This window comes from Equus asinus, chromosome 10, assembly GCF_041296235.1.
Source record: "Equus asinus isolate D_3611 breed Donkey chromosome 10, EquAss-T2T_v2, whole genome shotgun sequence".
Classification (NCBI taxonomy): Eukaryota; Metazoa; Chordata; class Mammalia; order Perissodactyla; family Equidae; genus Equus; species Equus asinus.
In genome coordinates, this window is record NC_091799.1 from 51,589,599 (window position 1) to 51,612,161 (window position 22,563).

General features: G+C 53.3%; 2 protein-coding genes across 2 annotated transcripts in view; one reads left to right on the top strand and one right to left on the bottom strand.

Moving 5' to 3' along the window:
• Positions 1 to 974: 974 nt before the first annotated feature.
• Positions 975 to 6,104, bottom strand: PGLYRP2 (peptidoglycan recognition protein 2). The gene is made up of 5 exons (XM_014853527.3): positions 5,970 to 6,104; positions 3,727 to 4,836; positions 2,738 to 2,948; positions 1,876 to 2,173; positions 975 to 1,073 (listed from the first exon to the last, which is right to left on the bottom strand). The coding sequence occupies exons 1-5, from the start codon at positions 6,031 to 6,033 to the stop codon at positions 993 to 995; spliced, it is 1,764 nt and encodes a 587-aa protein (XP_014709013.2). The 5' UTR covers positions 6,034 to 6,104; the 3' UTR covers positions 975 to 992.
• Positions 6,105 to 6,314: 210 nt separating this feature from the next.
• Positions 6,315 to 22,563, top strand: part of CYP4F22 (cytochrome P450 family 4 subfamily F member 22) — a 49,894-nt gene continuing 33,645 nt past the window's right edge. Inside the window, exon 1 of the mRNA XM_070519283.1 lies at positions 6,315 to 6,452. The gene's annotated coding sequence lies outside the window, so the exon portion shown is untranslated. The remainder of the gene's footprint in view (positions 6,453 to 22,563) is intronic.

A 22,563-nucleotide genomic window follows, 5' to 3' on the forward strand; every position in this document is an offset into this window, starting at 1 on the left:
TGGAGTAGTGGCTGAGCAGAAGCAGTGCTTTCTGAGCTGGAGAAATCCAGGAGGACCTCCCTCAGGAGGTGACATTTATGACCTGAAGCATGAGAAGGAGCTGGCCATGGGAAGAGCATGCCAGGTAGAAGGGGCAGTTTGTGCAAAGGCCAGGGCAACCAGAACCCATGAACCCCTGGGGTTGGGGGCAGGACTGGCCTGACAAGCGTGTGGCCTGTGCAGTCACCCAGGACCCCATATTCAGAAGGGCTCCGCACTGCACAGATGCTGTTGCCATCTCAAAGTCTGCCTTTTGAACGAGGCCCCCGCATTTTCATTTTGCACTGGGCCTTGCAAATTCTATAACCCATCCAGAGGAGGAGGGTCTTCAGTGAGGGCCAAAGACGTTTCTCCTGGAGCTGGACATGTCCAGCAGGTGCACACAGCTTGTGTATGCCCACCTCACTCATTTCGCACTCTGGCTGCTCCCTACACACACGGGTCGTCTCCCTGCCTTCAGCGCATCCCTGAGTCCTCACCACCTCACTGTGTCCTCGCCCCATTCCCAACACCCTGTGTTTTTGCTAGAGGGCTTTCCCGGACAGACCGTGTCCTCTGCTTATGCAACACGCAGCTTAGAGGCCAGAGAATTAACACTGCCCTGAGAAAGCCCTCAGCCAATGACTATGGGAGTCGGGGGATCAACACCCCAGCTCCCTTGCTCCTTGCGTGGGATGATCCTGGGGTTGTGTCCCACATTGTCCCCAGAGCTCCTCCGTGGAATTGAGCTGCATGTGCTCCCAGTGCCAACCCGCTGGATAAAGCACCCATTCCTGGCTGCCTTCCTTTCCCCACCTCTCCTCCTCATTCCCCAACTGACATGTCCTGGGATCGCCTCCTAAACTACTTGCCCTGGAATTCTTGTCTCAGGGTGTGCCTCCGGGCAAACCCAAACTAAGACAACACATGCAAACACATGGTGCGTGGACACGGGCTTTCTTTCCATGGTCCCTTTATTGGAGGTCTGTGGCTGGCAGGATCATGGCGGGGGGTCCTCTCCTGGAAGCCCTCCTGGCAGTTCTTGGTTTCACATTCTAGAAAGACAAGGGAGTGTGAGGCTTGCGGGTGGTGCTGGGTCTGTCCTCCTTGTGAAGGGACCCTGGACTGGGAAGAGGACAGGAGCCTAAAGTGAGGGGGTGGGTACAACACTGCATGAGATTGTGCAGAGGTGATGAGAGAGGTGTTTGGTGATCAAGGTCAGGGGCTGGGGTGGGGTCATCAGGCCGAGGTTGTGCTGGCTGGGCCTAGATTGCTCCAGCATCAGAGTTGTCATGAGGAGTCAGGGAGGCTAGGGTTGAGCAAGCATCTTCAGGACTGAGATTGTCTGGGCAGAGGGTTGCAACACAGGGTTAGGGACTGGACAGAGGTTGTGCAGGCAGACGGGTTTTCTGTAGAGGGTAATGGGCTAGGTTAGCGTTGTGTGGACATAGGGCCTTTGGGTAGGGGGCAGGGGTGAGGCCAAGGTTGGGTGGGCTGGGACTAGGTTGTGCAGGCTGAAGGGTCGTGACTTGGGTATGGGTGATGCAGGCCAGGCTGAGGGTGTGAGGGCATAGGGACTGCTGCAGGGTCAGGGTCCACGCCTTGGTTGGCAGGGCAGAGGTGCTTGGGACTGGGCAAAGGACAAGCTGGCTGGGTGAGGGGCTGGGCCGAGGTTGTGCAGGCAGAGGACAGCGAGTAGGGGATGTTGTGAGCGGAACGACTGAAGTCTGGGCCTGGGTTGCCTGAATAGCCGGGCCGTGAGGGCCATCAGAGGCCCTGCTGAGGCTGTGGGGGCACCGGGGCTACAGGAAGGGTCAGGGGCCGCCGGCCGGCGGTGCGCGGGCGTCCGGCACTCACCGCGTCGAAGCGCGGCCAGGTGCGCAGCAGGTCGAAGAGCGCGTCGCCGGGGCAGGTGGTGGGCACGAGCTGGCGGTGGCCGAGCAGCCGGTAGCTCGGCCGGAGGAGGCCGGCGCGCACCGCGCAGCGCGGGAGCACGTCGCGCACGGTGCGCAGCGCGGTCTCGGTGGGCAGCTCGGCCGTGTAGTTGCCCACGAAGGCCACGCCGAAGCCGCGGGAGTTGTGACCGCGCGTGTGCGCTCCCACCCAGTGCCAGCCGCGGCCCTCGTACACGTAGCCGTCCGAGCCCACCACGAAACTGCGGAGGGAGGGGGAGCAGGCCCCGGGCGGCGTCAGCCAGGCCCCGCCCCTCACCTGGCCCGTACCCCAGATTCCGCTCCTGTGCCGAGGGTACCCCGACCCCAAGTCCCGCCGGGTCGCGCTGGCCCTGCCCCGTCCAGCCTCGTCCCACGCCCCCGCCGAGCGCCACCCGTTTCTCTGGATCCGGCCCTCAGCCTTGGCCACGCCCTCCTCGTTGTCTCAAGTACGCCTCCTGGGCGCTGCAGAGTCCTTTTCCGTCCTCGGTCCTACTCCCAGACCCTACCACAGGTCCTGTTCCTCTCCAAGTCCCGCCTCCTTTCCTAGTTCCCACCCTAAACCCAAGAGTCCCACTGTTGAGCTGGTTCTGGTCCCTGCGAAGGCCTCGACCCTGCCCCGGCCACGCCCCCTCTCCACCCGGCCCCACCCCTCCCGAACTCCCAGGTGGCGCAGGTTAGCTCTAGTCGGAGCACCGCCCCCTGCATCAGGCCCCTCCCCATCCCCCGCCCCGCCCCCGCCCCTGCCCCTCGCCCCGCCCCCGCCCCAGCCGCTGGAAGCCGCTTGCCTGTAGCCGATGTCTCCCCAGCCGCGCGTGTCCTGGTGGAAGCGCTGCATGGAGCGCATGTTGCGGGCGCAGTGCTCGAAGGCGGTGCAGGGGGGCGCCGGCACGTACGTGTGGTGCACGTACAGGAACCCGAGCGGCAGCTGCAGCGGCGTCGGGCGGCCCTGGTACGGCGCCGCGCCCCAGCGGCAGCGCGGGTGGATGGCCGGGCACCCTGCCGGGAAGGGAGTCCGGGGCTGCGGTCAGCCAGCGATTCTCTGCTGGCCGCCTGCACCCCCATTGGAGCGCGCGTATGGATCACCCCGCAGCCGCCTCCCAGATTTGGGGACAGTTCAATCTCACACCACGCTGGCCCCACTGGAATCTCACGTAACTAAATTTAACAGCATTCCAGTCCTGTTGGAATATCCGCTACGACTCCTGTCACCTTCAGGATAAACCCCAAGAATTTTAGCTCAGACTTCAAGCTGTTTACAACCCAGGACCCAAGGCTGGCCCTGCTCGGAGCCCTAGGGCGGAGAGCCACCCTGAGAAAAGAGGAACCTCAGCCCCATTTATTGCGCTCCGACTGCGTGCCACTTGCTTGACGTGCTTCATCTATCTTAAACCATCCAGTGAATCCAAGAGGAAGCAATGATTTACCCAGCTTCACTGAAGAAAGTGAGGTTCAGAGAAGTGAAGCAACTCACCTAGGGATGCACAGGAGTAACTGGCTGAACTTCCACTAGAACCTCTGTGCCTTTGCATGTACTGAGCCCCCCTCCTGGAATCCTGCAACGGTCTTGTCCTCACTTTTTTTTGTCAGGCAAACGCCTATTCATTCTTCAAGACCCAACTCTAGCCTTTCCTCACCTGTGCAGCTCTCTTGGCCACCCCCCTCCCCGCCCCAGTCAGAGCCCTCATTGCCCTCTCTGGAAGCCCTGAGTCCTAACCACGTGGGGCTGAGTGGGTCTGTGAGAGGGAAGGTCGCAGTGGGTGGGGACCCTTCTCACCCAGGAAGGCCTCCATGAACTCTGTGGAAGCGTGGGTGGCCACCTGCACCAACTGTTCTGGGCTCAGGCCCTGCAGCTGAGGAGCCTGTGCTGGCTCCAGTCTCTGTAGCAGGATGAGGGCCCCCCACACCTGTTGGGTCAGGGTGGGGACTGAAATCAGAGCCCCTCCGTTCTGCCGTCGGAAGTTGCTGCGGAACCCTGGGTCTCCTGCTACCCCAGCTCCATAGTATTGGCTCAGCAGGCGGCTGAGGGGTGGCCGGGGCTCAGAGGCCCGGCTCAGGTAGTCTCCAAGGAGAGCCCCGTCCAGGGCACCGTTGAGGAAGGCCGTGGTGAGTGGCGATGCCTGGGGGTCCAGGAGCGTGAAGGCCCGGGGGGCAGAGAGCTGGTCCCAGCAGCCCTCACTTCCCAGGCCTGGGTGGCTCAGGGTCTGGGGGCCCTGGAGGAAGGTCAGGCCCAGGTCTTTGGCCAGGGTGACCACCAGGAGGCTGTCCACAGTAGTTGGGGACTCGGCTTTGGCACCTGGTGAGGAGGCTGGGACATCTGGAGAGCCAGGTCTAACATCTGGAGAGGTGGCTGTGATGCCTAGGTCTGCGGCTCTTGCGTTTGGGAATACGGCTCTGGCATCTGTAGAGGTGACGTCTGCAGAGGCATCCCTGCATCCTGGGGAGGGGACTCTGACGTCAGGAACTGAGCCTCCAGCAGCTGGAGAGGGGGCTCTGGCGTCTGGAGGGGTGGCCGTGCTCTCCAAGGGCAAGCTGACAGCCCGTCGCCCCTGCAACCCTGCCTCCAGCCCCGCCAGCAGAGGCTGCACAGCCACGGTCGAGCCGTCAGGTGCCAGCACCACCCCGTGTTCCTGCCCGTCCCGCACGCCGTGTCGGGCCACCTCCTTGGCCAGGCCTCGCAGCTCTGGGCTCAGTGGAGGGGGGTCCAGCTCCGTGGCCTTGAGACGTCGCCCCTCCAGCAGGAAGTGGTGGAGGGCGTCGTGGGGGCCTGAGTCCTGGGCTGACAGTAGCCACGCAGAGGCAGTGTGGCTTGCCTCAGTGGCTGGCGCCTTCTGCTCCAGCTCAGCCAGGGCCTGGATGACGGAGTCCATGACCAGGGGCAGGGTCGCTGCAGGAGCAGGGAAGGTGTTAGCCCAGTGCTCCCGGCACCCCCTGTGCCTGAGCCTCTCCCTGCTGTTTCCACATCTTCTCAATGCCCCCAGCCCTCCATCTGACAATCCTGTGACTCCCAACACCGTCCTTGTGTAGATGATGAAACTGAGGCACAGACAACAGGTTAAGGAGCTTAGCCTGTCAGTGAGCACTGGGGAGCCATAGCAGGTTCGTGAGCAGGAGACAGATGCGGCCAGGCTGGTGTTCTAGGATTGCTCCTTGGGCTGCCGTGTGCAGAATGGATTTTGAGGGGGCTAGAGCACAGCAGGGGAGACAGTGTGGAGGGGAGTGATGGGGGAGGCCAAAGCTAGAGTGGTGGCAGTGTGACGGACAAAAGTGGACAGAGTCCACAGGTATTTTGAAGGAAAGATAGTTTTTCATGATGGGTTGGACTTTGGGGGATTTTAGGAGGAAAGGTATCTCGAAGGATGCCCCGGGAGGAGAAGGTGTGCCTGTGCCTTGTGGGGAGATGTCAGCAGTTGAACCTGGAACCTACGAGGGCTGGGCCCAGCTGGGGTGGGTCGTTGAATAATAGCTAATGATTGTCAAACGTTTACCATGTGCCAGACCCCGTTCGAGGCAACTCGTGTAACTAAACTCACGTAATCGTCACAGCAGCCCTATGAGCACAGAGAGGTTAAATTACCTGCCTAAGGTCACACAGCTAGGAAGTGGCAGAGGCAGGATGTGAATCCAAGAAGGCTTCATCCTTACCCTCTGCTGTTTAGAATCCAGGCTCTTCTCCAGACAGTCCACACTGGAATTCCCCTGAACTTTGCTCTTCTCTCTGCCTAAAACGTCCTTTCCTGCTTCTCCACCAAGTAAAATTCTCCTTCCTGAGCTACATCTATGTCCTCTCCTCTAGAAAGCCTTCTCAATTTGTGCTTTTCTGTCCCCAAGTCCTTCCCCCAAGCCCTGCCCTGACCCTGTGGGGTAGGGAGCCTCTCTGTCCCCAGGCTGGAGGTTCCTTGAGACTGGGGCCTCCTGGGGTCTCGGCCTCACCCTGTGTAGGGCTGGACACAGAGGGGGCAGCAGCACACCCCTGCAGGACTGAGAGTCCTGGGCCCAGGCCTCTGCCTTCTGACCCACCTGTTCCTGGCTCCAGCCGTAGGAGCAGTCCGAGCAGGACCCAGAGGACACCCTGGCCCGCCATTGGGGGTTCCAGCTTCCGGAGGACGCAGCCGGCTGACCTCAGCGGAGACCTCGGCAGAGCTGGAAGGAGACAGGCCTGGAGACTGAGCAGTGCCTTTGGGTACTGCCGAAGTCCAGCGGTGAATGACACTGCACCCCTTTCAGAGCTGTGGGCGGGAGGCCATGCCCTGGGTCAATGTCATCTGGGTCTCAGAAGGTCCCTCATCCTATCTGCTCCCTCCCAGGCTGAGGTCAAGGGTCAGTAAGCCAGGCCCATCCCAAGAGAGGCCTGGAGGCTGGGTAGATCAGACTCCAGCAAACTCTGGCCGTTCCCGAGAGAGGGAGACTGAGGCCAGTCCAGCGAGTTCTAGCCCCTTCCTTCGGAGACAGTCTTTAGCTGCTGCTGCCACCAGAGGGGGTGCTCAGGTGCCTGCACGACTGGTAAGACCGGCTGTGCTGGGAGGGGAGAGAAGGAGCGGCCTGAGGTTGGCAGCCTCCTGCCTTCTTTGCTGCCAGCACTGGAGGCTCAGGCAGAGAATGGGTGCAGGGGCCGAGGACAGTTTTTGCTGAGGCTGCACTGAGCCACGGGGGCTCGGAGACGGCCCCTCTCATCCAGTTCCAGCTCCCGACCCCAAGTCCCCAGAGGCAAGCTGAGAGCAGGGCCTGGGTGGGGCACTCGGGAGCTGCTGTGTCGTGGGAGCTGGCTCTGGGCTCACCTGGGCTGGCAGTGAGGGGTCCTCCCTGTTCTCAGGTGCCTGTGGCCGAGTCCCACAGAAGGGAGCCTGCCTCCTCTTTATTCCAGCGTCGGGTGGGACGGGCTCGACACGGCTGGGGCTGCTGTGTAAGTTGCTTCCCTGTGAGCCTCCCACCCCGAAACTAGCCTGGGGAGTTTCCAGGAAACCCACCGGGCCAGGCGCTCAGCACGGGGCGGGCCTGGACGGGCCTGAGCCAGGCTTGGGGTTCCCCAGGAAGCCTGCTCAGGTGTCAGGTGTCCTCTCGGGGCACCCAGCATGGCCCAGCACAAAGCTGGGCGCACAGTGGGGGCAGAGGGAGGGAGGGGAATCCAGTTCCCAGGAGAATCTGAGGAAATACGCTCCTCCAAGTGCCAACTTCTGAGGATTCGGGGATGGGGCTCTGCCCAGTGGAGGATGTGGGCTGTGTGTCCATGGGGTGAGGACTAGAGTGAGGAGAAGGAGGTACATGCCTCAGGTGCAAGATTTAAGGTGGTGCTGAAAATCTTGCTATCAAGATAATATTTCAATGCAGTGTGGTGGTGGTTTTGTGTTTTTATTTTTGGTGAGGAAGACTGTTGCTGAGTTAACATCCGTGCCAGTCCTCCTCTATTTTGTACATGGGATGCTGCCACAGCATGACTTGATGAGCGCTGTGTAGGTCAGTGCCCGGGATCTGAACCTGCAAACCCCAGGCCACCGAAGCAGAGCACACGAACTTAACCGCTGCGCCACCGGGCTGGCCCTTCAATGCAATGTTTTAAAAAACTAAAAAGCAAATGCAAAAAATCCATGAACGAAATGTCAACATTTTGGATAAAGACAAGATGGGGAACAGCACTGTGACAAGATATATTAGAGCCAGAGGTGAAAGGAAACCTTGGGAACTCTGATCCTGTCTTTGCGCCTCGCTTGCCTTACCCTCGTCTCGGCCCTGTGTCCACAGGCGGAGCCCCTGGGATGCTGAGCCGTGGCTGTCGCATGAGATGCCTGCCTGATGTCTAGGGATGACCATGGTTCAGCATCATGGACCCTGGGTTTGTCCCTCTGATTCTCCCCTAGTTGTGGCTGTGGGGGACCCTCGCAGATTTATTTATCAGCCAGTTATAAATGCCCATTTTACCCAGCAGGAGGGTGAGCTCAGAGAGGTGAAGTGACTTGCCTGAGGTCACGTAGCTAGAACCTTGGACATAGCTCCAAACCTAGTGCATGTTTCCACTATCCGGCAACTAGGTCAGGGTCACAGTAATGATGACCCTTTGCACTGCTGAAGTGTTTGGGGACTAGCTGTAGAGCGACTTCACACCCAGGAATTCGTGAGCCAGCCAGATGGGCAGCCTTTTAGAGCTTGGAGTTGGTGGCAGGAGCTGGGTTGTGTTTGAGCCACGGACATGTCATGGCCAGTTGGCATTTCCTTAGGGTGTATCTGGGATTTGTGACCTTCTGGAGTAGGACCCTGCCCCCAGGAAGCCTCCCTGATTACCCCTGGCTCCTCCCTTTCTCCATCCTGGCTCCCTGACCCCGGGGTTCCTCCCTTTGACCTAGACCTGTCCATGCAAGGCCTGGAGTTTCTCTGTCTGGTTTTGTCTCCCCTAGACTACGAGATGCTGAGCCCTCTTGGGGTGCCCAGAAACGCCCAGCACAGGCCAGGGACCAAGTGGGTGTCAGGAAGGGATCGCTGAGTACATGAAAGGCCTGATTGAGGAAGTGAGGTCACTTTGGGGTCAGGCTCTGAAAGACACCAGCAGGCGCCCACACACGAGGCACCTGGTCTGGGCTGTGCTGGGAGGCAGCAGAGAGGCTGGGGTTCCCATGATGAGTCACCCTGCTATCCCTGCTTCTCTCCCGCCTCCAGAGGCCCACCTGCCAGCGTAGGTCAAGGCCCCTCCGGGCTGCAGACAAGCCGGTGGCCTCATGAAAGGACCCACTGGCCAGGGCCTGGGGCTGGCTCTGATGGAGACAGCACTGGCACAGACAGGCAGAGCCCAGGGCCCTGGATCTGAAGAGAGGCTGGGATCAAGGCCAGAGGAGGAGGAACTCGGGGCTGAATAATCTTCACTTTGGTAGCCATCACTTTAATAGCCACGAAGATCCTGATGGAATAATAAAAACTGCTGCATGCAGGGCTTTGAGCTAAGATTTGGTATGCCTACAAGTTTTTAAAATTCAGTTCTGGGTTTTGTTAAGTGATGTCCTAAAGTGGGAGTTGGCAAACTATAGCCTCTGGGCCAGTTGTCTGTTTCTGTAAATAATGTTTTCTCTTTTTTTGTTTTTTTCCGAGGTGAAATTCACCTAACATAAAATGAACCATTTAAAAATGTACACAATTTGTGGCGTTTCGTACATTTACAATCTTGTGCAACCATCACCTCTAGTTCTAGAAAATGTCCATCACCCCAGAAGGAGACCCCATCCTCATGAGCAGTCACTCCCCATCCCCCCGCCCCCAGCCCCTGGTAGCACTAAGCTGCTTTCTGTCTGTGGATTTGCCTGTTCTGTACGTTTCGTATGAATGGGATCACACACCGTGTGGCCTTCTGGGTCTGGCTCCTCTCACTCAGCGTGAGGGTGCCGAGGTTCATCCACGTTGTAATGTGTGTCAGGGCTTCAGCCCTTTCTATGGCTGAGTAATACTCCATTGTGTGGATGGACCACAGTTTGTGGAAAGTGAAGGCTTGTTGGAACACATTCTCTCTCGTTCGTTTCCATGTTGTCTATGACCGTTTTTATGCTGCAATGGCAGAGCTGAGTCATTGTGACAGAGACCAGCTGGTCTGCAAAGCTGAAAACATGTGGCTTCCACCTCCCCAGCTTTATTGAGCTGTAACTGACATATAACGTTGTGTAAGTTTAAGGTGTGCAACGTGACAATTTAATATATGTAAAGATTGCAAAATGTTTATCAGATCAATGTTGGTTAATATCACCTCACATAGTTACCATTTTTTTCTTCCTGTTGAGAACTTTTTTTTTAAAAGATTTATTTTTTTTCCTTTTTCTCCCCAAAGCCCCCTGGTACATAATTGTATATCTTTAGTTGTGAGTCCTTCTAGCTGTGGCATGTGGGAGGCTGCCTCAGCATGGCCTAATGAGTGGTGCCATGTCCGCACCCAGGATTTGAACCACCGAAACCCTGGGCCACCGAAGTGGAGCGTGCAAACTTAATCACTCAGCCATGGGGCCAGCCCCAAGAACTTTGAAGATCTACTCTTTTAGCAACATTCAAGTATATAATAAAGTGTTGTTAACTATAGTCACCATGGTGTACATTAGATGCCTGGAAGTTAGTCACCTTGTAACTAGAAGTTTGTACCCTTTGACCCGTGTCTCCCCATTTCCCCCAGCCCAGCCTCTGGCAACCACCGTTCTGCTCTATTTCCATGAGTTCATTTTTTTTAGATTCCACATGTAAGTGAGATCGTACAGTACTTGTCTATCTCTGTCTGACTTATTTCACTTAGCAAATGCCCTCAGCTTTCGTTCGTGTTGTCACAAATGGCAGGATCTCCTTTTTTGTGGTTTAATAATATTCCATTTTATATATACACCACATTTTCTTTATCCATTCATCCACTGAGGGACTCTTAGGCTGTCTCCGTGTCTTGGCTATTGTGAATAATGCTGCAATGAACATGAGGGTGCATATATCTCTTTAGGATAGTGATTTCATTTCCTTTGGATCTGTGTGGATTTTTAACAAAGTTTGCCGAGCCATCCCACTCGAATTCAAATTCTCACTCTGTTGCTTACTAGCTGGAGCAAGTGGCTTAATCTCTAGCCCTCATTTTGTCTATCTCTAAAATGGGAGAATAGTCCCAACCTTGCTGGGTTATTGTGAGTGTTAGATGAGGGGATGCGCGGAAAGCACTTAGGACTCTGCTAGTGTATGGAAAGCATCCGATGAGTACAGAGTTGTTCCTGCCCATCCACCCACCTGCCTCAGCCTCCCCAGCAGAGGCTCAGCCCACAGGATATTCTGTTACGGCCAGACTCCCACGTCCTGGATGAATTTAGCTCACAGTCATGCATTATTTCTGCATCTGGGCCACTTGTCCAAGACAAGTCTCCCTGCTGGGCCCAGGCCCCCAGCAGCCAGCTGGGCCTTAGGGCTGGGCCACCAGCTGGTCTGGAACCGCAGCCAGATCATTAAAGCCAGGCCAGGCCGGGCCCAGAACTGGTTGAGTCCCATTTCACCAAAGGGAGAAGCAAGTCGTAGTGCAGGCCGTTGACCTTGCGGCCTCCAGCTGGGGCCGCTGCACAGTCCCGGCCGGCAGGATGACTGCAGTACTGTCTTTCTGGGAGGGTAGAGGTGAGATTTCAGCTCAGACACCTGGTCCTGGCACTGGAGGGGAGGGAATTTTGTAACCTAGGACACTGGCTGTCCTAGTGAGATTGTGAGGTCAGCCCTCGGTGGTGTGCTAGAGGCCAAGAATGAGCGTGTGGGAAATGAGGCCAGATGTCGGTGCTCCTTGGGAAATACCCACAGCCTCCTACTTGTCTTCATCCTGCTTTGAGAAAATGACACAGGGCAAAGGGCTTTAAACGTTATTTTCTAAACAGAAGATTTAAAATATATGGAAAAGTAGAGAGAATTATATAACGAAGTCCCATGGACATCCATCATCCAGTTGATATGTGTCAACCCATGAGCCATCTTATTTCTTCTATAATTGCCACTCACTGTCTCTCTTCTGTGATGCTATCTACCGTTGATGATCACTGCCTGGATATATTCATTCATTAGCAGCTACGACAGAGTGCTATTGGAATGATGTATTCCTTCTTCATTGATTAGCTGGAATACCTCCAGAAAGAGAAACACCCTCTCATCTACCAGTTGGTTACCCAGTGGTACAATTCACATGGCAAAGGCAAGATAAACGCTTGCCTTTTTTCTTTCCTGATTTTCAAAATAATTGCTGGGTTCCTTGACATCCTCCAAAGGGAAATAATGAGCTTTTTCTCCTCTATGTTTTTATGAACTTGTGGATTTAAACAGTTGACATGGGTCAGTACACTGCAGTTTTATCGTTGTTGATAATCCAATTGTTATCCCCTCCTTGGCTGGTGGGCGCCTCTTCCCTTTGGTGGGTCTTTTGAGCTCTTTCGGCAGGACTCTCAGGTAGCTTTCTTGCTTTCTGGTGCAACAAGACATCCCAGGAGCAGCTGGCACATTTCCTGCCACAGGCCTGGGGTCGACCATTTCTCCAAGGGGCCCTTGTCCCTTTGATTAGAACGTGGGACTTAGAGATCACAGCTGACGGGGTAGGGTCCTCCGGGCTACTGGGTGAGTTGCTGTTTCTAGGTCTTTTCATTGGGAAGAAATAGAAAATCCTCCACTATTTAAAAAAAAATAAAATACACCATGAATTTATGCTGATACTTCCATTTCATATTCAGGATTACACGGCTTTTACTTCACCTGATCCATCTTATATCTGTATTTTCTTTTTCTCACACTGAATATCTAAATTCCCAATGACACCGACATTTGCTTTATTCCACAATACACCACATCAATCTCAGAATAATATACCAATAGTACCTTAAACAATATGATTATTGACAAACAGTTTAAGACTTTTTTTTCTGGTTCCTTTTGTGTGTGTGTCCTTTGGGCATGGCTCACTGGGGATGTGCTGTCACATTACTGTGCTGTCACTTGAAACAGCTTCTTTCTGTACAGCCTGCCACTAACCTGACACTTGATTTTCAGGGCATTTTTTTTGAGGGCAGAAAGTTTTAATTTTTTAAGACAGTAACAACAATAAAAACACCTCATGATAAGATTGTGCATTATAATTGTGCAACTAGAAACACTGTGTAATTAGACAATATCTCAAATAAAATTAATATTGTTGTAGTTATTATTATTAATCTGTTATAATTATTGAAAAATTTATCTCACTATTCCACCTCCTCATTTATAAATATCTCTGAAATATTGTATTATAACAAAAGCAATTTCGAGTCACTGGGTTATTCAAATGAGGTAATGCCACATTACATACTTTTTTTATTATGGTAAAATATACATAACATAAAATTTACCATTTTAACCATTTTTTTAAAAGATTTTATTTTTTCCTTTTTCTCCCCAAAGCCCCTTGGTACATAGTTGGATAGTCTTTGTTGTGGGTCCTTCTAGTTGTGGCATTTGGGATGCTGCCTCAGTGTGATTTGATGGGCAGTGCCATGTCCATGCCCAGGATTCGAACCAACGAAACACTGGGCCACCTGCAGCGGAGCACGTGAACTTAACCACTCGGCCACAGGGCCAGCCCCCATTTTAACCATTTTAAGCATACAGTTCAGTGGCATTAGGCACATTCACGTTGTTGTGCACCCATCCCCACCATCCATCTCTAGAACTGTTTCATTTTCTCTAGCTGAAACTCTGCCCTCATTAAACCCTCACTGCCCATTCCTCCCTCCACTGAGTCGCTTGCACCCACCTTTCTACCTTCTGTCTGTATGAATCTGACTCTTCTAGGTACGTCATATAAGCGGAATCACACAGTATTTGTCCCTTTTGTGACTGTTTTCTTTTACTTAGCATAACATCCTCAAGGTTCATCCATGTTGTACATGTGTCAGAATTTCCTTCCTTTTTAAGGCTGCATAATATTCCACTGTGTGGATGGACCACATTGTGTTTATCTATTCATTGTTGATGGACACTTGAGTTGCTTCCACTTTTTGGCTATTGAGAATAGTGCTACTGTGAACACGGGTGTACAAATATCTGTTTGAGTTCCTGCTTTCGCTTCTTTTGCGTACATGCCCAGAAGTGGAATTACTGGATTATGTGGTAATTGTATGTTTAATTTTCTTTAATAGAATGCTTTTTTTCCTTTTTTTTTTTTTCCTGGGGAAGGTTCGCCCTGAGCTAACATCTGTTGCCAATCTTCCTCTTTTTTTTTCTCCCGAAAGCCCAAGAGCGTAGCTGTATATTTTAGTTGTAAGTCCTTCCAGTTCTTCTATGTGAGTCACCACAGCATGGCTACTGACAGATGAGTGCTGTGGTTCTGAGCCCGGGAAACAAACCGGGCCACCCAAGTGGTAACAGTGCCGAAGTTTAACCACTACACCATCAGGGCTCACTCTGTGTAATTTTTCAAGAAAACTCCATACTGTTTTCCACAGTGGCTGCACCATTTTACCTTCCTGCTAGCAGTGCACAAGGTTCCACTTTCTCCATGTCCGCACCAGCACTTGTTCTTTTCTTTATTTAAAATAGCCATTCTAATGGGTGTGAAGTGAGGGAATTATTTTTAAAATCTAATATTATTTTAGAAATACGTAAGATATTTACATGGTTCCAAAGTCACACCTACAAAACAAGGTATATAAAGAGACATGTAGCTTCTATTCTTTTTTTAAATTTATTTTTTTTTGAGGAAGATTAGCCCTAAGCTAACTACTGCCAATCCTCCTCTTTTTGCTGAGGAAGACTGGCCCTGAGGTAACATCTGTGCCCATCTTCCTCTACTTTATACGTGGGACACCTACCACAGCATGGCTTTTGCCAAGTGGTGCCATGTCCGCACTGGGAATCCGAACTGGTGAATCCCGGGCGGCCGAGAAGCAGAACGTACACACTTAACCACTGCACCACCAGGCCGGCCCTCATAGCTTCTATTCTTGTACCTTCCTACCTCCCATCGTGTTCTTCCCTTCCTCTTCAGGTAACCATTTATAATTTTTTCATGGTCTATCTTTCCATTATATATATATTTAAGTCTACTTTGTTGTTTTTCCACTTACCATTGTTTCCTGGAGAGCTCTCCATACTCCTACACAGAGATCTTCTTAATTCGTTTTTACAGCTGCATAGTACTCCATCATGTGACCGTGTCATAGTTTATTCAACCAATTCCCTATTGATGGACATATGGGCTATTTCCAGTCTTTTGATATTTTAAATAGTGCTGCTATGAAAAGCCATGTACATTCACCTTTTCTTATTTTTGCAAGGGAATCACTGGGAGATATTCCTCTAAGTGGATAAATGAATATATAATTTTGCCAGATATTACCAATTTCCCCCCTCAGGGCTTAATTCACTTTGCATTCCCCCTAGTAAAGTATTTGAGTGTGTAAAATACCCACAAACCTTTTCATTTGACCTGGTGGACTCCTATACACTCTTCAAAACCCACCTCCAATATCCCCCTTTCCAGGAAGCCTCCCCTTCTCCTCTGGCTTTCTGCTCTTGGATTTCCCAGTTCCAGGCTCCTTTCTGTGGCTCAGCCCTGACTCTGAAAAGTTGGGAGTGTCTGTGTCCAGCTCTGTACTCTTCAGACTGGGAACTCCTTGAGTGTGGCTCCAAGGCCGAGTCTTCTTGGGGCATTTAGCACAAGGCTGGGCACAGAGAGGTGACACTAACAGAAGATTTCCTGTCTGAACAGAGGACAGCTTCTTAGCTCTGGGCCTCCCTGGCTGGGTTCTCCTGGGCCAGGGGAAAAGAACCAGGTGGAGCTGGCCAACTTCCTGGGCTCTGCTGTCTGCCCTCTGGGTCATCTGTGCCAAGGGTGGTGACCTCACTGTGGGCGTCTGTCACCTGCGTGGCTCCCAGGCAGAGGAGCGGAACCTGTTTGAGGTCAGGGGGACCCCACCTCCAATTTGGGCCTCCTCATCTCCTGGGTGGAGCAGCTCCCCTCTCTGTGCCTTGATTTCTCCATCTCCAAAATGGGACTAATAACGTGTCCTTCTCATGGCAGGAGCCGAGGAATTGGTGCTATGCAATCACACCCATCCACTTCCCACCACTTACTCATTTGCTATTTATTTATTATTGAGGTAAAATTCACATAACATAAAATTCACCATTTTAAAGTGAACAATTCAGTGGCATTGAGCACATTCACAATGTTGTGCAACCATCACCTCTATCTAGTTCCAGAACATTCCATCACCCCAGACGGAAACCCCATACTGATTAAGTCGTCAGTCCCCAACCCCCTCCCCAGCCCCTGGCAGCCACCACTCTTCTGTCTGCCCCTAAGAATTACCTCTTTTGGACATTTCATAGAAATGTGGCCTTTTGTGTCTGGCTTCCCTCCCTCAGCGTGAGGCTTTTGTGGTTTGTCCACGCTGTGGTGCGTGTCGGTGCTTCGCTTCTTGTTATGGCTGGGTACGACTCCGTTTGAGGTGGGTGCCACATTTTGTTTATCCATTCATTCCACGGACATCTGGGTTGTCTCCACTTTTGGCTGCTGTGAACACGAGTGTACATGTACTTGTCTGAGTATTGTTTTCAACTCTTTTGGGTCTATATCTAGGAGTGGAATTGCTGGGCCATGTGACAACTCTATGTTTAACTTTCTGAGGAATTTCCAAACCCAATCATTTATTTTTACACACTTTATATCTCTGATGCCTCCTACAGCCAGTGAGGAGAGAATTCCAAGTCCCCACTTTGCAGCCAAGGAAACCGAGGCTGGGAGGGGCGGCCCCACACCACCCTGAGATGAATGACCATCAGAACAGCTCCCATCTGCTTAGTGACTGCCGGGTGCCAGATGCTTGCTAAGGAGGATCTTAGGATTCACCCCACTATAGACTCGCCATCATTGGAATCCGACAGGTCTGGGTTCAACCTCCAACATGGGCAAGTTACTTCCATCCTCTGAGCCTCCATCTCTCTATCTATAAATGATCATGACTCAAGTCCCTACCTTATTGTGGAAAATGAGTATCGTCATGTAGGCAGAGGATAGAGCCCATATTAAGCCTTTGATTTACAGATGGATCAAACAAACAAAAAAGTGGTCAAATGAGGTTCAGAGAGGTGAAAGTACTTGTCAAAAGTCACACAGCAATTGGTGGCTGCATCCAGCCTGCAAGCATTTTTGAGAAGTTCCCTTAACCCCTGTGGAACTTAGTGAGGAGAGAGACCTAAAGCAGTCCTGCGGGGTGGGGGTAGGCAGTGGGCGGGGGACAGCTTGCTGCTGTGTTGTTTGCTCTTTGGGGAACTGACCTCTGACAGCACAGAAACTTGCCGAATCAGCCGGGGTGGCCTGTGGTCACGAACCACAACAACCGGTTCCCTGGTGGAGGTCACCTTTGCTCCAACCCACTCACTCCTCCTCTGTGCTCCCTGGTTGATAGTGGCACAGCGGGAGGCAGGGTGGCTTCCGGTGCCCCACATGGCGTGGGCCAGGCACTTCCTTGCTTCCTGGTGTTGCTCCTGCTGGCCCCTCTGCTCTGGGGCACCCTCGTCCCGTCCCTCTCATTTCTGCCTTGCATACACTAGAATCTTCACAATCTGGCTTCTACCCACGCCTCTGAACTCTTCTTGTGGGTTGCCCCCTCCAGCCCACTGGCCTCTTGCTCCTTGAGGATGCCATCCTCATTCAGCCCCGGGGCCCTTGCACTTGCTTGGAATGCTCCAACTCATATTTTCTTGTCATTCAGGGGTCACTCAGACATTGCTTCCTCCTAGACCACCTTATTTAAACTGGGTTCCCAGGGTCTTCCTGTGACCTCGTCCTATTGCTAAGATCCCTATCTGACATGCTCTTATTCATTTCCTTATTTATTGCTGCTTCCTCCACCTGGATGGAAATTCCAAGAGGGCAGGGACTTGTCCTGCTCAGTGCTGCATGCCCAGGGCTGAGACCAGTGCCTGGCACACAGCGTTCCAGTGTTCAAGAAACATCTGTCCACTGAGTGACCCTTGGGCTTCTTACTATAAATATGAATTTTGTTTCCTCCTAAATTGGCTCATGAGGATGAAGGCCTTCTTCATGCTTGGCATCAATTCCAGGGAAGCTCCTCAGATGGGCTACAGGAGTTAAAATCCTGACTCTGTTTCCACCAGGCTGTGTGACATGGGCAAGTCACTGCCCCTCTCTGGGCCTCCAATTTATAAAACAAAGTCCTTAACCACTTTTTTCAAAATCTGGTGAAAGCTCTGGCTTCCAGTTTCTCCTGAAATGATTTTGCACAGGATTTTAATGGATTTAATCATCCCCAAAATCCAATTCAAATGGCACCAATACTCTGTGCCCAGCCTTGTGCTGGGAGATTCTGCGGCCCCAGAAGGCCCCAGCCCCAGGCCTGAGGTTCCCAACCTGGGGGCATTGCAGCCAGCCACTCTCAGCCCCAAGCTGTCACGACTGGGCTGGCTGGGAGAGCCTAGAAGGGGAGCTAGGATCCAGCCTGGGAGGGGGTCATAGATGGGTTCCCGCAGGAGGGGCCGCTGCAGCTGGGTCTTGAGGGTGACTAGGAGTTGTTCTGGCAGGAAAGGCAGTCCAGCTGAGAGAACAGCTTCAGGGCATTGGAGGGAGGGAGGAGAAAAAATAACACGCGTTTACACAGCAGAACCCAAGGAGAGACCACTTTTCAGGTTGGAGCCTCAGGACTACCCTAAGAGGGAAGGACGCTCGCTGATCACCCTCAACTCACAGTTGAGAGAAACGAGGTACAGAGACGCTGCGAGGTGGACTCCAGGCCGCGGGGCCAGGCCTAAACAGCTGCCGGCTTCTCCCGGAGGGGCATGCTTATCGGCTGAGGGACAAGAGGGCTGTTTCCGAAGGACTGGGGGCGGGGCGGGGTGGGGGGGGGGAGATCACCTGGGGGACAGCAAGGTGGAGGTAATTGGTTAGGTGGGCGGACAGGCCAAGTCTAATTGCCTAGGCTCCAGGACTCTGATTGGCTGAGGACTAGGAGACTCGCTTAATTGGCTAAGGAGCAGGAACGTGGGGTCTATTTGGCTGAGAAGTAGGAGAGGAGTCCTTTTGGCTGAAGGAAAAGCAGAGTCTGATCGGCTGAGGACTGGAGTTTGACTGTCTAGGGGGATAGGAGAGCATTTAATTGGCTGAGGTGTAAGAGACTGGAGTCTGATTGGCTGAGGCTTGGAGTTTGATTGGCTGAGGTGTAGGAGGGTGAAGTTTGATTGGCTGAGGATTGGAGTTTGATTGGCTGAGGTGTAGGAGGATGGAGTCTGATTGGCTGAGGATTGGAGTTTGGCTGAGGGATAGGAGAGCATTTAATTGGCTGTGTAGGAGGGCGCAGTCGGATTGGCTCAGCGGAGGTCCAAGTGAGGCATCAGCGACGTCAGTAGTGTCGTTTACTCCCTGCCTCCCAAATCCCACGTCGCTGGGCCCTGGTACAGGGAGGTGGGGAGTAATCCCCGCTCACTTTGGGGAAATGGAGGCAGCTGTGTGTGGAGGACGGGCGGGCGCTGGGTGGCTCCAGGCGCAGGCCGCAGAGGACAGCCTCCCAGCCTCACCCGGTGGGAAGTCGTCGCGTTGCCTCCTTCCCCTCGCGCCTCCTCCACAGTGGCCGCACCGCGAGGATTTCTGGCCCAGGGTGGGCAGGAGTCACCCCCAGGGCGGAGGCGAGGTCTCCGCAGCGCCCCCCACCCCGCTCGCCCGCATTTCTTGGGGAACACGCCCTCCATCTCTCTAGTGTCCGGGGACCAGGGCCTCTCCTCCCTCCACCCGGCCCACGGCATCTCCTGCACCCACCTGGGTCCTGTCCTTCTCCTCCCTGGGAAGTTCCCCATCTCATCCCTTCCTCTCTTCCCATTTGCTGTCTTTCTATCCCTTTTTTCCTTTCTTCTAGTCTCCATTGAAAACGCCAGCCTCCATGTGGCAGGCCAAAAACCTTGGAGTCACTCGCGGCTTTTCTCCTTTAATACCTACATCCAATCTGTTAGCAAATCCCGTCCGGTCCACCTTGAAAACATTCCAAATTCCACCACCTCTGTTAAGGTGAAAGTCCCTCCTGTGCCGCCGTGCGGGTCCAAGACCACCTCACCTCCCGTCTCCTCCCGCCGTGCTCGCTCCCCCAGTAGTCGGTCCATAATAACGCACCTAGAGGGGGTCTTACAAGCCAAGTCAGGCCCCACCCTCTTCTACTCAGAACCCTCTGTGATTCCCACCTTTCTCAGAGTAAAAACCTAAGGCCTCCCAGTGCTGGCCAGACCCTGCAAGATCTGTCCTGTCACCTCCCTGTCCTGCTCCCCTCCCACTGTCGTCACTCACTCTGCTCCAGCCTCACTGGTCTCTTGGCTGTTCTTCAAGGCACAGTCCAGCCTCAGGGCCTTTGCACAGGCTGTACCCTCTGCCTGGAGAGCTCTTCCTCCGGATATCCTCCTCCCTCCTTTCTGGTCTCTGCTCGGATATCACCTCCTCAGAGAGGGCTTCCCCATCTCCTCACCTCACTGGATTTTCCTCCATAGCATGTTTCATGTAGAAGACCATTTTTTTTTCCTTTTTCTCCCCAAAGCCCCCTGGTACATAGTTGTATATTCTTCGTTGTGGGTCCTTCTAGTTGTGGCATGTGGGACGCTGCCTCAGCGTGGTTTGATGAGCAGTGCCATGTCCGCGCCCAGGATTCGAACCAACGAAACACTGGGTCGCCTGCAGCGGAGTGCGCGAATTTAACCACTCGGCCACGGGGCCAGTCCCTAGAAGACCATTTTTGATTATGTGTTTCTAGTTGTACTTTATGTAATAATCTCCAGAAAGCAGGAATGTGCTCTTTTTTGTTCCCTATAGAACAATGCCTGGGACTTTCTGGGAGCTTGATGTTTGCTGAATGAATATGTGCTGTCTGCCAGCTGGGACTGGGGAAAAGGCAGGGAATGAGAAAGACCCTGTCTACCCGCATGGAGCTCACAGCCCTGCCCAGGGAGGGAGCGTTGCTACACAAGTCATTCCAAGAGGGATTCTGCTGCAGAGGATGCACAGGGGCTGTGGCTGCATAGAGGGTGGGCTTGACCTGAGCCCAGAAGTTGAGGAAGCCCTCAGAAAAAACGGCCTTTGAGCTCAGGCCTGAAAGATAAGTAGGAGTTGGCTGAGCAGGTGAGACGGAAAAGAATTCTAAGTAGAGGGAACAGCATGTGTGAAGGCTTTGAGGTGGGAGAGATGGCCTCCGTGGTTTGGCCAAAATGGTCATCAGTGGTTGGAGCGTGGACCGTGAGCAAGAGAGTGGCGGGTGATGAGTTTGCCCCACAGCCATGGACGATTCTCGACTTTGTCTCAAATCTCTGATATCTCCTGTCTCTCGTCTCTACCCTCCCGCCCCTATTTTGTGTCCTGGGCAGCTGACCTGTATGGACAACTCAACAAACTCTTTTGCCTTGTGGCTTCTGGGTGGGTCAAACCAATGGGGAGTCACAGCAGGCATTGGAGGGAGGGAGGAGAGTGAGGTCAGGGTATTACTGCCTCATCTCCTCTCCTGTGTGGCCCATGCAGGCTGCCTGTGTCCCTCAACTGAAGGTTCCCGGCTCCTACTAGGTAGTCCTCTGCACTAGCCCCATTGGTCCACATTCCAGTAGCTGGGCCCCAGACCCAGGGTGGGACGGCCCCTGGCTCTCACCAGCCCCTGGAGTGCTGCACCATTCCTTTGAAATAGTACTTCCATTAAACTCTTTTCAAATTATCGCGTTTGAGTACTCCATCTGTTTCCTGTCTCTTTTTTCTAAAAATGAGGAGAAATCCACATAGTATAAAATTAACCATTTTGAACTGTACAATTCAGTGGCATTTAGTACATTCACAAATGTGCAACCATCACCTCAATCTAGTTCCAAAATTTCTCCATCACCCCGAAAGGAGATCCTGTATCCATTCCCCCTGGGTGTGGGCTTCACTCCTCACGGCTCCTCCCCAGCCCCTGGCAGCCACCCATCTGCTGTCCGTCTCTGTGGATGTGCCTGTTCTGGATGTTTCGTATAAACTGGATTGTACGTGTGTGACCTTTTGTGTCTGGCTCCTCTCACTCAGCGTGATGTTTCTGAGGCTCCTTCGTGTTGTAGCAGGAATCAGGACTTCATTCTTTTTACTCTGAGCAATGTTCCGTTAGATGGATGGACCACATTCTGTTTATCCATTCATCCGTTTGTTGATAGACACTTGGGCCGTTTCCACTTTCTGGTGATTGAGAATAAACTGCCATGAACACGTGTGGACACGTATCTGTCTGAGTCACAGTTTTCAGTGCTTTTGGGTATACACTTAGGAGTGGAGTTGCTGGGTAGTATGGTACTTCTATGTTTAGCTTTTTGAGGAACTGCCACACCGTTTTCCATAGTGGCTACCCCATTTACATCCCCACCAACAGTGTATGAGGAGATGCCTCTTTTTAAAAAAATTTTAATCTCTGACCCTGAAAGTCTGCCATGCACTTTGGGAGCCCCAGGAGGAGTGCCTCTCCCCAACCTCGGCCTTGCTCCGCCTCTGTCCGCTCCCAGCCGTCTTTCTGGTACCATCTCCCTAATCTGGCGGCTGCCTCTACTTCTTATCCGCAGTTCTTTGAGACCTTCGCTGCTTCCAGGCTGAGGACTCTGGTGACCTGGTAACCACACAGCCCTGTCCCTTCCTAGGGCCTGGGCTCCTTGACCTCTGGACACAGGTGCTGGACTGCTCTTCCTCAGCCTCCCAGATGCGGCTCCTCTCCGCCTCCGGCTCCGTGTCTCTGCGTCCTCTCTAAATGCGGGTGTGATCAATGCTGCTGTCTGCCCACCTTCCTCCCCAGCTGATGTCCCTGACCCCCTCCCCGGGCATCCCTGTCTTCCCAGTACAGGTGACTCACAGATGCACTTCTCACAATGGGCCTGACTGCCTCCAGGGTGTGTCCCTGAGTGGCCACAGGCCTTTACACTCAAGGGAGCCCAGAGTGCCCCACCTCAGCACGGTCGGCATTTGGGGCCAGGTCATTCTCTGTGGCGGGGCCATCCTGTGCCTTGTGGGATGTTCAGCAGCATCCTCACCCACTAGATGCCAGTACCATGCCTACCGCTCCACAGAGCGACAACCACTAGTATCTCCAGATGTTGCCAAGTGTACAGGGGACAAGCCGCCTGG